Raw genomic sequence first — 15,270 nt, 5'->3', positions numbered from 1 at the left:
TTTATAACTGTTTTTTTTTTTTTTTTTTTTTGAGACAGAGTCTTGCTCTGTCGCCCAAGCTGGAGTGCAATGGTGCGATCTCGGCTCACTGCAAGCTCTGCTTCCCGGGTTCAAGTGATTCTCCTGCCTCAGCCTCCCAAGTAGCTGGGATTACAGGTGTACACTATCACGCCCGGCTAATTTTTGTATTTTTAGTAGAGATTGGGTTTCACCTGTTGGTCAGGCTGGTCTCGAACTCTCAACCTTGAGATCTGCCTGCCTTGGCCTCCCAAAGTGCTGGGATTACAGGTCTGAGCCTCCATGCCTGGCCGACATTTACAACATTTTAAAACAATGGCTGCATCTTTGTTTTATACCAACAATCAACAGGGGTTTTATTTTCATTGCATTATCAACAGATTTGGTGTTTTTCATAAATTTACAGTGGCCATTGTAGTGGGTGTGAGGTGATTTTATTTTTCATTTTTATGTGTTTCTCTACAAATTATTAATTTTGTTTTTCTTTTCAAATACTTTTTCCCATTTGGGTAATTTTTTTAATGAAAATTCAGTTCAATTTTTTCATTAATAAATCAAGTTATTCAGCTTTATTGTTCAGTTTTAAGAGTTGTTTATATATTTTGAATATTAACTCATCACTCGTCTCTTGTGATTTGCAAATATTTTCACCCATTTTCTAGGAGGCATTGTCTATTGAATTTTTGTTTTGATGTGCCGAAATTTTGAAGTATAGTGCAGTGAAATCTTAATGGTTATAGTTGTTACAGTTGCTCATGCATTTAGTGTCGTATCTAAAAAAATAGTGCCAAGACCAATGACATGCCTTTTTCCTATATTTTTTCTAAGAGATGTTAGTTATCTTTTCATGTCTAAGTGTTTAGTTAAATCATTTTTTTTGTATTTGGTTCAAGGAAATGATCCAACTTTATTTCTTCAGTGTCGATATCCAGTTTTTGACATTATTTTTTGAAGAGAATATCTTTGCTCTGTTGTATGTTCATGGCAACTTTGTGGAAGATTATTTAATCTTATACAGGAGAGTTCATTTCTGGGCTCTCTATTCTGTTCTTTCATCTGTTTATTTTTGTGTCAGTACCACGTTGTTTTGTTTTTGTAGCTTTTAATATGTTTTGATATCAGAAAGTATAATGCCTCTTTGTTCTTTTTCAAGGGTGTTTATCTATAGTTTATAATCAAATTAAAAATTTTTAGGCTAGGCGCGGTGGCTTACGCTTGTAATCCCAGCACTTTGGGAGGCCAAGGCGGGCAGATCACGAGGTCAGGAGTTCGAGACCATCCTGATGAACATGGTGAAACCCTGTCTCTACTAAAAAAAATACAAAAATTAGCTGGGCCTGGTGGCAGGCACCTGTAATCCCAGCTACTCAGGAGGTTGAGGCAGGAGAATCACTTGAATCCGGGAAGCAGAGGTTGCAGTGAGCTGAGATCATGCCACTGCAGCCACTGCACTCTAGCCTGGTAATAGAGTGAGACTCCATCTAAAAAAAAAAAAAAAATTCAAACTATATTTCTGTAAAAAACTGTGTGATTAGGGTTGTTATAGAGATTATATTAAATTCATTCACCACTGTAGGTCATAGTAATGTCTTTAAAAAATTAAATTTTTTGACCCTGGAGCAAGAATACGTTGAAGAGTGACTGGGTGCAGTGGCTCACGCCTGCAATTCCAGCACTTCGGGAGGCTGAGGTGAGCGAATCTGTACAAGGTCAAGAGATCAAGACCATCCCGGCCACCCTGGTGGAACCCTGTTTCTACTAAAAATACAAAAATTAGCTGGGCATGGTGGCACACACCTGTATTCCCCACTACTCAGGAGGCTGAGGCAGGAGAATCGCTTGAACCCTGGAGGCAGAGGTTGCAGAGAGCTGAGATCACGTTATTGCACTCCAGCCTGGTGAGAGTGAGACTCCATCTCAAAAAAAAAAAAAAAAGAAGAAGAATATGTTGAAGAGTGTGTTTTAATTTCATATATTTTTGGATTTGCCAGTTTTACTTTAATTTTTAATTCCTACTTTCTTTCAGTTTTGGTCAGAAAGCGTAGTGTATAATTTTGGTCTTCTTAAATGTATTTGTTGTTATTTTGAGGCAGCATCTTACTCTGTTGCCCAGGCTGTAGTGCAGTGACATGATTTTGGCTTACTGCAACCTCAGCCTGCTGGGCTCAAGTGATCCTTTTACCTCAAATTTTTGAGCTGGGACTACAAACATACACTACTACCCCTGGTTAATTTTTTGATTTATTAGTAGTGACACGGTCTCACTATGTTGCATAAGCTGGTCCCAAACTTTTTGCCTCATGTGATTCTCCCAAAGTGTTGAGATTATAGGTATGAGCCTCTGCACTCAGCCAGTATTCATAAATTTAATAAGACTTGATATGTGTCGTAACAGAACACACCAGGAGCAAGTAAGAATATTGCATGTATTCTCTTGCTTTTGCCTGGAAAGTTTTGTACATGTCTGTTAAGCCTAGTTGGTGATATGATATGATTGGCCTAAGGTTAGAGGATGTCCACTTTCTCTAAACCTCATCCTTCAATATAACCCTCCTGTTTGATGTGGGACCTGATGGAATGTGTTTGGGTTATAGGGGAGCAAATTCCTCATAAATGGCTTGGCACCATCCTTTTGATAATCAAAAAGGCTACACTCTATTGATTCAAATGAGAACTGGTTGGTTAAAAAAAAAACCTGGCTTCTTCACCTCACACTTACTCTCTCTCTTACTGTGTGATGTGTCCAGTTATACTTGACCTTCCACCATGATGATAAGCTTACTAGGATGCTTACTCACCAAAAGCAGATGCTGGCACATACTTCCTGTACAGTCTGCTGAACTGTGAGCCAAATAAACCTTTTTTCTTTATAAATTACCTACTCTCAGGTATTCCTCTATATGTAAGATAATTAATACAGTCTACAATGTTGTCTGAGTTTTTTGTTTTCTTATTTATTATTGCAAATGGGGTGTTGGTGTTTACAGTTATTATGTTGCTATGTATTTCTTCACTTTTGTCACTATTTGCTTCATACATTTTGCAGCTCTGATGTTTTATACATATATACATATGTATAGAGGGATATAATAGTTATAGATTCCTGGTAAATTGACCTATTTTATCATTATATAATATCAGTTTTGTTCTCATGCTAGTACTTGACTAAAAGCATATTATGTCTAATATAATTATAACTGCCTCACCCAATTGTGGTTACTATTTGCATGAAAAATAAATTTTTTCTATTATGTTACTTTCAGCCTATTCAATGCAATGCTAAAACCAGTCTTTTGTAGGCAGCATATTGTATGCTTTTTTCTAAAGTTACTCAGGCATTTTATTTCTTTTTCTTCTTTATAATTTTATTTATTTATTCATTTATTTTATTTTTTTTCTTTTTGAGAAAGAATCTCACTCCAGGCTGGAGTGCTGTAGCGTGATCGTGGCTCACTGCAACCTCCACCTCCCGGATTCAAGTGATTCTCATGCCTCAGTCTCCCAAGTCGCTGGGATTACAGGCATGTGCCACCATACCCATCTAATTTTTTCTGTTTTCAGTAGAGATGGGGTTTCACTGTGTTGGCCAGGGTAGTGTCAAACTCCTGGTCTCAAGTGATCCACCCACCTTGGCCTCCCAAAATGCTGGGATGAGCCACCGTGCCTGGCCTATTTATTCATTCAGTTTTGAAATAGGATTCACTGTGTCAATCAGGCTGGTTTTCAGTGGCATGATCAAACTCTGATGATCCTCTCATTTCAGCCTCTCAGATAGCTGCATTACAAATATGTGCCATCACACCCAGCAAGTTTTGTTGTATTTTTTTTGTAGAGACAGGGTTTTGAGATGTTGCTCAGGCTGATCTCAAACTCCTGGGATCAAGTGATCAGCCCACTTTGACCTCACAACGCCCTGGGATTATGTTTCTTTCTATCAAGTAGTTTAATTAATTTGTATTTAAAATGATTGCTTTAAAATAGAGTTACTATGATCAGTTTTACTGTTATTGTTATACGTTTCTTGTAGATATGCTTTTTTCTCATTTCTTGTTTTATTGGATTTATTTTTGTTTATTCTGTGTAGTGACATGCTTTGGTTATTTTTCCATTTCCTTATTTATACTTTCCATAAATATTATCTTTGTAATTGTCTTGAGAAATGGAGATTACATAAAACATTTTAGTATGAAAATAATATATTTTATTTTATTTTATTTTTTTGAGATAGAGTCTCACTCTGTCACCCAGGCTGGAGTGCAATGGCATGATCTTGGCTCACTGCAACCTCCGCCTCCCAGGTTCAAGCAATTCTCCTGCCTCAGCCTCCCAAGTACCTGGACTTACAGGTACCTGCCACCACACCCAGCTAATTTTTTGTATTTTTAGTAGAGATGGGGTTTTGCCATGTTGGGCAGGCTGGTCTCGAACTCCTGACCTCAGGTGATACACCTGCCTCAGCCTCTCAAAGTACTGGGATTACAGACGTGAGCCACAGCGCCCAGCCAAAACTAAAATGATATATTTTAATCTCATAACAACTTCTATTTAATACAAAAGCTATATCTTTATGTTTTTCAGTAGTTATTGATATTAAAGGTTATTTTATACTATGTATCTACTAACAGATTTATATTTTATATTTCATATTCTATAGAAGTAGTTTAAGGATTTTATGTACCATCATTATGATAGTAAATAATTCTATATGTGTCTGTATATTTACATGTAATAGACAGCTTTATTTTATACATGGTTTTATGATGCTGGCGAGCATCATTTTAATTTTCAAAGTAATGGGCTCATTTTAGTATTTCTCTTTGCTTCTATGTAGAGTCTCACTATGTTGCTCAAGCTAATCTTGAACTCCGATTCTCAAGTGATCTGGCTGCCTTGGCCTGCTGAAACTGTAGGATTCATAGGCCTGAACCACTGTGCATGGACACCATGTAGTACTTTTCATAGGACTGTGCTAGTAGTGATGAACACCCACACCTTTTATTTTGGAGTCTTTATTATTTTATTTATTTATTTATTTATTTATTTATTTATTTATTTATTTTGAGACGGAGTCTCGCTCTGCCGCCCAGGCTGGAGTGCAGTGGCCGGATCTCAGCTCACTGCAAGCTCCGCCTCCCAGGTTCACGCCATTCTCCTGCCTCAGCCTCCCAAGTAGTTGGGACTACAGGCGCCCGCCACCGCGCCCGGCTAGTTTTTTGTATTTTTTAGTAGAGACGGGGTTTCACCGTGTTAGCCAGGATGGTCTCGATCTCCTGACCTCGTGATCCACCCGTCTCGGCCTCCCAAAGTGCTGGGATTACAGGCTTGAGCCACCGCGCCCGGCCTCGGAGTCTTTATTTTTATCTTGTTTTTAAAGTAAAATAATTTTGGATCAAGTGTTATTGGTTAGAAATTTTTTTTTATTACATCAAAATTTGGAAAGTTCTTAGGTTTTTCTTTTCTTCTTTGAGACTAAGTCTCACTCTGTTGCCCAGGCTGGAGTGCAGTGACATGATCTCGGCTAACTAACCGCAATCTCCACCTCCCGAGTTCAAGTGATTCTCCTGCCTCAGCTTCCTGGGTAGCTGGGATTACAGGCAGGTGCTACCATGCCTAGCTGATTTTTGTTTTTTTGTTTTTTATTTTTGAGATGGAGTCTTGCTGCATTGCCCAGGCTAGAATGCAGTGGCTTGATCTTGGCTCACTGCCACCTCCACCTCCTGGGTTCAAGCAATTCTCCGGTCTCAGCCTCCCGAATAGCTGGGATTACAGGGGCCTGCCACCACACCCGGCTTTTTTTTTTTTTTTTTGTATTTTTAGTAGAGATGGGATTTCACCATGTTGGCCAGGCTGGTCTCGAACTCCTGATTTCAAGTGACCCATCTGCCTCAGCCTCTGCAAGTGCTGGGATTACAGGCATGAGCCACTGCACCTCACCTAAAATTTTTTTAAATATTTAGTTTTTTCATATTAATTATATTTATATTGGTATGCAACATATGCTAAAATGTTTTTATCTTGCAAAGCTAAATCTGTGTTTTTTGTGTGTGCGTGTATGAGACAGAGTCTCACTCTGTCACCCAGGCTGGAGTGCAGTGGTGCAATCTCACCTCACTGCAACCTCCGCCTCCCAGGTTCAAGCAATTCTCTGCCTTAACCTCCCGGGTAGCTGGGATTACAGGCACCCACCACCATGCCTGGCTAATTTTTGTATTTTTAGTAGAGATGGGGTTTCACTATCTTGGCCAGGCTGGCCTTGAACTCCTGACCTCATGATCCACCTGCCTCGGCCCCCCAAAGTGCTGGGAGTACAGGCGTGAGCCACCACACCTGACCATAAAGCTGAATCTTAATATACATGAAACAACTACCAATTATTCTCATTTCATCTCACTTTTCAAACACCACTCTTGTTCTGTTTCAGAGAGTGTAACTGTTATACATATCATACGATCTCTGTCTTTTTGTGACTGGCTCGTTTCATTTTGCATAATGTCGTTAAGATTTATCTTTATAGTTGTTATAATATTTTCTGCTTTTTGCAAACTGAGTGATATTCCAGTGTTTTTATATTTCAAATTATATTTACTAAATGATTTTGTAACAGAAATTTGCATTGCTTTTACCTATTGGCTTTGAGTAACAGTGCTGCAATAATTACGGGTATGTAAATGACTCTTTATATGACCATATATGTGAAAGTTCATGTGCTGGATTCTATTTTATTTATCTACTTTCTTATCTTTATATTCATACAAAATTGTTTTTATTATGTAGCTTTGTCATGTGTTTTGAAGTAAAAAACTGTAATGCCTCCAACATTGTTCCTTTTTTTGTTTTTTTTTTTTTTTTGAGAGGGAGTCTCGCACTGTCGCCCAGGCTGGAGTGCAGTGGCCGGATCTCAGCTCACTGCAAGCTCCGCCTCCCAGGTTTACGCCATTCTCCTGCCTCAGCCTCCCTATAGCTGGAACTACAGGCGCCCGCCACCTCGCCCGGCTATTTTTTTTGTATTTTTTAGTAGAGACGGGGTTTCACTGTGTTAGCCAGGATGGTCTCGATCTCCTGACCTCGTGATCCGCCCGTCTCGGCCTCCCAAAGTGCTGGGATTACAGGCTTGAGCCACCGCGCCCGGCCATTGTTCCTTTTTTTGAAGATTGTTGAGTATAGTCTCTTGAGATTCCATATACTTTTGGGGTTGCTGTTTCTATTTCTTCAGAAATGCAATAAGAAATTTGAAAAACATTACATTCAATCTCTAGATTACTTTGAGCAGTATGGAAATCTACACAATATTATTTCAACCTTTGAACAAGAGCACACTCAAAATGTGTTGTTTAATTTCTATGTATTTGTGAATTTTTCCGTTCTTTAAATTATAATCTCATTCCATTTTGGTCACAGAAAGTAATTCATAAGATTTCTGTTTTAAAAAATGTGTTAAGAATTTTTTTTGGCCTAACAGATGGTCCTTTCAAGGAGAATGTTGTATGAGCTATCGGGAAGGGTGTATATCCTGATGTTCGACTCTCTATACCTCTGTTAGAAATAATTGTTCCATACTGATTTCAAGTTTTCTATTCCCTTGCTAATATTCCATCTTGTTTTATTTTTATTCAGAAAATGGGGTCTTGTTATATTCTATAATTATATTGCTTGCTCTCTGTGTGTTTCTTCAATTCTGTCAATGTTTGTTTTATATATTTGAAACCCTAATGTGAGATGTGCATGTGTACACACACACACACACACACACACAAACTAGTTATTCGTTCCCAGTAAATGAATCTACTATTGTTCAGTGTCCTTTTTTCTCTTTTCAGAGTTTTGACTTAAAGTACATCTTGTTAAATATGACACTTTTTGACTTAAGATGTAGCTTGTGTAATATTATTTTGACCTCTTCTCTCATTTGGTTAATATTTGCGTAAAATTTCTACTTTCATCTTGCTACTTTCAGTCTTTTTTTAATCATTAGATTTCAACTGACTCTTGTAAAAAGGCAAATGAATCTTGGCATTTGAAAGATTTTAATAAATCATTTTGTTGAAAATTATGTCTCTAGATTGAAAAGTTAATTTTATATATATTTAAAGAATTTTCTGAAAGCAAAACTAATGTAATTTTATTAATTCTCTTTAACTCTTGTATCTTTGTCCCTCATTTTCCCTCTTTCTGTCTTTTGTGTCCTTTGGTTTTTGTATTATATGCTTTCACTACTTTCTTATTTTCTTTTGTGTATCTATACAGATATTTTCTTTGTAGTACCTTGGGATTTACATAAAAACGTAAAAAAAAACAATTTTAATGTAGTAAAAAATTAACCTTATTTGCACCGCAATTGCTTGAATCCAGGAAACGTAGGTTGCAGTGAGCCGAGATCATGCCAGCCTGGGCAACAGAGTGAGACTGCATCTGAAAACAAAACAAAAAAAATTGACCTTGTTTGCATACAAAAAATTCTTTCTCATTACATCTGCTTTCTACTTTGTTATTGATGTTGCTAATTATATCCATACATATTTTTTAATTGTTATTTATTCATTTTTTTTGAGAGACAATCTTGCTCTGTCACCTAGGCTGAATTGCAGTGGTGCAATCTTGGCTCACTGCAACCTTCACTTTTCAGGTTCAAGCAGTTCTCCTGCCTCAGCCTCCCAAGTAGCTGGCATTACAATTGTCTGTCACCACGCCCAGCTAATTTTTATATATTCAGTTGAGATGGGGTTTCACCATGTTGGCCAGGCTGGTCTTGAACTCCTGACCTCAGGTGATCCACCCTCCTCAGGCTCCCAAAGTGCTGGGATTACAGGCATGAGCCACTGTGCCTGGCCGCTAATTATTTATTTTTATGTTACATTAACAGATGTTTATAATCATTTCTATGCTTTTGTCTTTAAACTTTTATAGAATAATTAATAATGTTTTCTGCATGATTATTAAAATGCTAAGGAATTCTATTTTTGTGTATGTAAATATCTTTCCCAGAAAGTTATATATTTTTTGTATGATTATATGTTTTCCCGCATAATGTTATTTTCAGTGGGAAGAACTCCTTTCAGCATCTTTAGTATGTAGGGCATATGCAGTGCCAATATACTTTTTCAGGATTAAGTTATTTTTAGAAGGTCTTTCTTTTTATTCAGTTGGACAGTTCTTATTTATTTATTTATTTATTTATTTATTTATTTATTTGAAAAGGAGTTTCACTCTTGTTGCCCAAGCTTGAGTGCAGTGGCATGATCTTGGCTCACTGCAATCTCTGCCTCCTAGGTCCAACCGATTCTCCTGCCTCAGCCTCCTGAGTAGCTGGGATTACATGCGCGTGTGACCTCGCCTGGCTAATTTTTTGTATTTTTAGTAGAAACGGAGTTTCACCATGTTAGCTAGGCTGGTCTCGAACTCTTGACCTCAGGTGATCCGCCTGCCTCGGCCTTCCAAAGTGCTGGGATTATAGGCATGAGCCACTTTGCCCAACCAGTTCTTTTTAGTTGTATTATTTTCACTTGACAGCTGTTTTTTTTTTTTTCCCCCAGGACTTTGACTATATCACCCAGTTCTCGTCAGGTATTCCAGTTTTTTTTGAAAATTTACTGGTTGTCTCATAAGACATTTTTATAAGTGATACATTACTTTGTCTTGCAGCTCCCAAGATTCTCTTCTTGACTGTGACATTTTTATCTTCCTAATTTATGTTTTTTGATATTTTTAATATTTTTATTGTTATCCTGAGTTTTCTAAACTTCAGTAGTTGTCTGTGTTCCTGTTTCATTCACTGTGTAGTATTTAATTTATTTTAAATTTTAAAAATTTGTACATCTTTATATTCCTATGGTTGCTTTCTGAAAGTTTAGTGATGTTTTTGATGGGGTCATCCTGCCCTAATATTTTGTATACATTAATCTTTGAGATTTAGACATTAAAAACAAGCTACCTGTCACAATCTTTTTTTTTTTGAGACGGAGTTTTGCTCTTGTTGCCCAGGCTGGAGTGCAGTGGCATGATATCAGCTTACCACAGCCTCTGCCTCCCAAGTTCAAGTGATTCTCCTGCCTCAGCCTCCCTAGTTGCTGGGATTACAGGCATGTGCCACCATGCCCAGCTAATTTTGTATTTTTAGTAGAGACGGGGTTTCTCCTTGTTGGTCAGGCTGGTCTTGAACTCCCGACCTCAGGTGATTCACCCTTCTTGGCCTCCCAAAGTGCTGGGATTACAGCTGTGAGCCACCGTGCCTGGCCCTGTCACAATCTTTGTAATGTAGCTTAGGCCTGGGACAGTCTGAAACCAGTTGTCTTGGCTAGAGATTTTGGGAGTCTCTCTAACATTTTCTTTTTTTTTTTTTTTTTTTTTTGAGGGGGGGGGGTCTCTTTGTCACCCAGGCTGGAGTGCAGTGGCCGGATCTCAGCTCACTGCAAGCTCCGCCTCCCGGGTTCACGCCATTCTCCTGCCTCAGCCTCCCGAGTAGCTGGGACTACAGGCGCCCGCCACCTCGCCCGGCTAGTTTTTTGTATTTTTTTAGTAGAGACGGGGTTTCACCGGGTTCGCCAGGATGGTCTCGATCTCCTGACCTCGTGATCCGCCCGTCTCGGCCTCCCAAAGTGCTGGGATTACAGGCTTGAGCCACCGCGCCCGGCCTCTCTAACATTTTCTTAGATTGTGTCTTGTCTAAAATTTTGTGGGCTTTTTAAGTTAAAGAAGTATGTTAGCGTTTCTTCTAAATACTCAGTAATCACTTGCTAAACCTGTTTCCTGTATGTGGTACTGCAGTCTCTGCTGCTGTAACACTTAACTTTGGTCTCAGCAGACTCAAACTGTCATTCTAAAGTATACTACCATTTATTTTAGTACTTTATGTCATGGGAGACAGAAACCAGTGTCTGAAAAGGCCCCTGAGAGCCAGAAATAAAGATGTATGTGACACTATTTTTTTTAGTCTTTTAAAAAAGAAACCAGGAGTTGACAATTTACTTCTAAAGTCACCATGTTAGATTGGGCAGCAGAAAGAGGTGTGTTGGGTAAATGTAACAGACTTTTCTTTTTTCTCCTATGTGGCTCTTTGCATTATCCTCGCCTGGGACACTGCACACACTTTACTCATTTATAAATTTTTCACAAATGTATTTTGGTCAGAATGTTTTTGTTACATTTATGTGTCTATAAAGGATTTAGGATCTGTGGTGTTTTGCTGTGCCATTTTGCTTATATAGCTGGTGTAAGTTAGATTTGTAAATGACATTAATCGGAGCCGAGTAAGTGGAATAATTTGTTATTTTTATTTCTTTCAGCTCTGTGTTCTCATTTTGCCAAAGACCTTAGGCCAGAGCAATACATAAAAAATTCATTCCAACAAGTGATACTGAGAAGATATGGAAAATGTGGATATCAGAATTTACAATTAAGAAAAGGCTGTAAAAGTGTGGATGAGCATAAGTTGCACAAAGGAGGTCATAAGGAACTTAACCAATGTGTGACAACTACCCAGAGCAAAGTAGTTCAGTATGATAAATATGTGAAAGTCTTTCATAAATATTCAAATTCAAAGAGACATAAAATAAGACATACTGGAAAAAATCCTTTCAAATGTAAAGAATGTGGCAAATCATTTTGCATGCTTTCACAACTAACTCAACATGAGATAATTCATACTGGAGAGAAACCCTACAAATGTGGAGAATGTGGCAAAGCTTTTAAAAAGTCCTCAAACCTTACTAATCATAAGATAATTCATACTGGAGAGAAACCCTACAAATGTGAAGAATGTGGAAAAGCTTTTAACCAGTCCTCAACTCTTACTAGACATAAGATAATTCATACTGGAGAGAAACTCTACAAATGTGAAGAATGTGGCAAAGCTTTTAACCGGTCCTCAAACCTTACTAAACATAAGATAGTTCATACTGGAGAGAAACCCTACAAATGTGAAGAATGTGGCAAAGCTTTTAAGCAGTCCTCAAACCTTACTAATCACAAGAAAATTCATACTGGAGAGAAACCTTACAAATGTGGAGAATGTGGCAAAGCCTTTACTTTATCTTCACACCTTACTACACATAAGAGAATTCATACTGGAGAGAAACCCTATAAATGTGAAGCATGTGGCAAAGCTTTTAGTGTATTCTCAACCCTTACTAAACATAAGATAATTCATACTGAAGAGAAACCCTATAAATGTGAAGAATGTGGTAAAGCTTTTAACCGGTCCTCACACCTTACTAATCATAAGGTAATTCATACTGGAGAGAAACCCTACAAATGTGAAGAATGTGGTAAAGCCTTTACCAAGTCCTCAACTCTTACTTATCATAAGGTAATTCATACTGGAAAGAAACCCTACAAATGTGAAGAATGTGGTAAAGCCTTTAGTATATTCTCAATCCTTACTAAACATAAAGTAATTCATACTGAAGAGAAACCCTACAAATGTGAAGAATGTGGCAAAACTTTTAACTACTCCTCAAATTTTACTAATCATAAAAAAATTCATACTGGAGAGAAACCCTATAAATGTGAAGAATGTGGCAAAAGCTTTATTCTGTCCTCTCACCTTACTACACATAAGATAATTCATACTGGAGAGAAACCCTACAAATGTAAAGAATGTGGCAAAGCTTTTAACCAGTCCTCAACCCTTATGAAACATAAGATAATTCATACTGGAGAGAAACCCTACAAATGTGAAGACTGTGGCAAAGCCTTTAACCAGTCCCCAAACCTTACTAAACATAAGAGAATTCATACCAAAGAGAAACTCTACAAATGTAAATAATGTGTCAAATCCTTTAGTGTATTTTCAACTTTTATTAAAACACAAGATAATACTGGAGAGAAATCCTACAAATGTGATAAATGTGGCAAAACCTTTAACTGGCTCTTAATCCTTATTTAAAAAAAAAAAGATAATTCATACTAGAGAGAAACCCTACAAATGTAAAGAATGTGGCAAAGTACTTAACTGGTCCCCAAATCTTACTACACGTTTAAAAAAAAAAAAAAAAAAAACTTGAGAGAAACTACAAAGCTGGAAGACATCGCAGTAATTTTGACAACACCTCAAACTTTTCTAAGCATAAAATAAATCATACTGCTGAGGAACTTTCTTTTTTTTTTTTTTTTGAGGCGGAGTCTCGCTCTGCCGCCCAGGTTGGAGTGCAGTGGCCGGATCTCAGCTCACTGCAAGCTCCGCCTCCTGGGTTCACGCCATTCTCCGGCCTCAGCCTCCGGAGTAGCTGGGACTACAGGCGCCCGCCACCTCGCCCGGCTAGTTTTTTGTATTTTTAGTAGAGACGGGGTTTCACCGTGTTAGCCAGGATGGTCTCGATCTTCTGACCTCGTGATCCGCCCGTCTCGGCCTCCCAAAGTGCTGGGATTACAGGCTTGAGCCACCGCGCCCGGCCATGGAACTTTCAAAATGTGGAAAATGTGACAAAACCTTTAAATAATTGTCACACTTGATTGTAGGTAAGATAATTATTACTACAAAAACTCTTACAAGTGTGAAGAATGTGGCAAACTTTTTAATGAATACTCACACCTTATTGCCAGGAAAGCATTTACACTTGAGAAAAATTGTACCAATATAAAGACTGTGAAAAAGCCATTAATGTCTGCTCACATCTTACTCAACATCAGAGAGTACTTAATAAAAGTATTATAAATTTAATTACTGTCAAAAAATCTTTCAGAAAATATAAGCTTTTAAAGTAGAGTATTTATTGTGAAGACAAACATTACAAATAAAAGAGGGTTGTAGTACCTTTACTTGTGTCACAGATCTTACTGTACATGTTTTGTACTAGAGAAAACCGTGAAGCAGTTGCTTAAACTTTGTTCAACATCAGGGAATTCAGATTGGAGAACAACCCTGCAAACATAATAAATTTGAATTTTTTTTCCAAAACTACAACTTAGACAACACCAGAGGGTTCATACTGAAATATATATTTGCAGATGCAGTATATATTTAAAACATTCAATCCAAAATTAAGTCTATGTAAATATCAGAGAATTTACAGTAGAAATATCTAAGGTAGGGCCGGGCATGGTGGCTCACGCCTGTAATCCCAGCACTTTGGGAGGCTGAGGTGGGTGGATCATGAGGTCAACAGATTGAGACCATCCTGGTCAACATGATAAAACCCTGTCTCTACTAAAAATATAAAAATTAGCTGGGCGTGGTGGCACGTGCCTGTAGTCTCAGTTTCTCGGGAGGCTGAGGCAGGAGAATCACCTGAACCCGGGAGGCAGAGGTTGCAGGGAGCCGAAATTATACTGCTGCACTCTAGCCTGGCGACAGAGTGAGACTCCATCTCAAAAACAAAAACAAAAAATACTAAGGTACTGACACTTCAGACATTACACTATATCAAAGTGCTGAGTGTAAAAAATGATCCCAAACGGTAGATAAATTTATTTGTACATAATTTTAAAAAGAGTAGAAAATTTTTTGGAAGTTTGTAATTACATTCAAACTATACTTCCCCCTTACCCCCCTTGAGACAGAGAATCTCTCTGTCGTCCAGGCTGGAGTGCAGTGGCACAATCTCAGCTCACTGCAACCTCTGCCTCCTGGGTTCAAGCAATTCTGCTTCAGCCTACTGAGTAGCTGGGATTACAGGTGCACACCACCACGTCCGACTGATTTTTGTGTTTTTAGTAGAGACGGGGTTTCACCATGTTGGTCAGGCTAGTCTTGAACTTCTGACCTCATGATCTGCCCAGCTTGGCTTCCCAAAGTGCTGTGAATACAGGCTTACGCCACCGCGCCCAGCCCAAAGTATACTTTTTTCCTTGAAAAGAAGTACAGATTTTTTAAAAAGCTAATAATGCTGTAATTCAACTCTGAAATTACTTGATGCTATTTCTTCATTTCCATTGTATTCGAATGTGATCAGTTGTCACTGCATCAAAGATAGGAGAGTTTCTTTTTTTTTAGGTGGGCATTATTTATGACCTTTTCTTTGGAAGAGTAAGGACATTAAAATGTTACATGCATGATGAAAATCTAAGTGGAGACGCTATTTGTGGTTAACTTATGATATTGAGTGGTGCATGAGGTAGGTGTTCACAGTAATATTCTTTTGCATTATAGTGAGAACATACTTGTTTTGTTAAAATTTAAAAATTAGTATATGATTTTACTACTTGTACTTTTATGTAATAAAATGCAGTACATTTTTAAAATTTCAGATTATGTGTGAACTTAATTGCTTAATTATACAGTTTTTAACATGTTAATACTATTGTGCATTCAATGAAGCA

The 15,270-nt window shown here is 37.9% G+C and overlaps 1 protein-coding gene across 2 annotated transcripts in view; it reads left to right on the top strand.

The window, feature by feature from the left end:
* LOC101014153 (zinc finger protein 708) overlaps positions 1-13,018 on the top strand; it is a 702,618-nt gene extending 689,600 nt beyond the window's left edge. For both annotated transcript variants that reach the window (XM_031660329.1, XM_009194017.4), the window contains one exon: positions 11,298-13,018. In XM_031660329.1, the coding sequence (XP_031516189.1) occupies positions 11,298-12,778 (1,481 nt within the window). In that variant the 3' untranslated portion in view covers positions 12,779-13,018. The remainder of the gene's footprint in view (positions 1-11,297) is intronic.
* The last annotated feature ends 2,252 nt before the right edge of the window (positions 13,019-15,270 follow it).

Source organism: Papio anubis, chromosome 20 (genome assembly GCF_008728515.1).
Source record: "Papio anubis isolate 15944 chromosome 20, Panubis1.0, whole genome shotgun sequence".
Lineage (NCBI taxonomy): Eukaryota > Metazoa > Chordata > Mammalia > Primates > Cercopithecidae > Papio > Papio anubis.
Note: the sequence above shows the minus strand (reverse complement) of the source record. Positions and strands in the feature narration are given on the sequence as shown.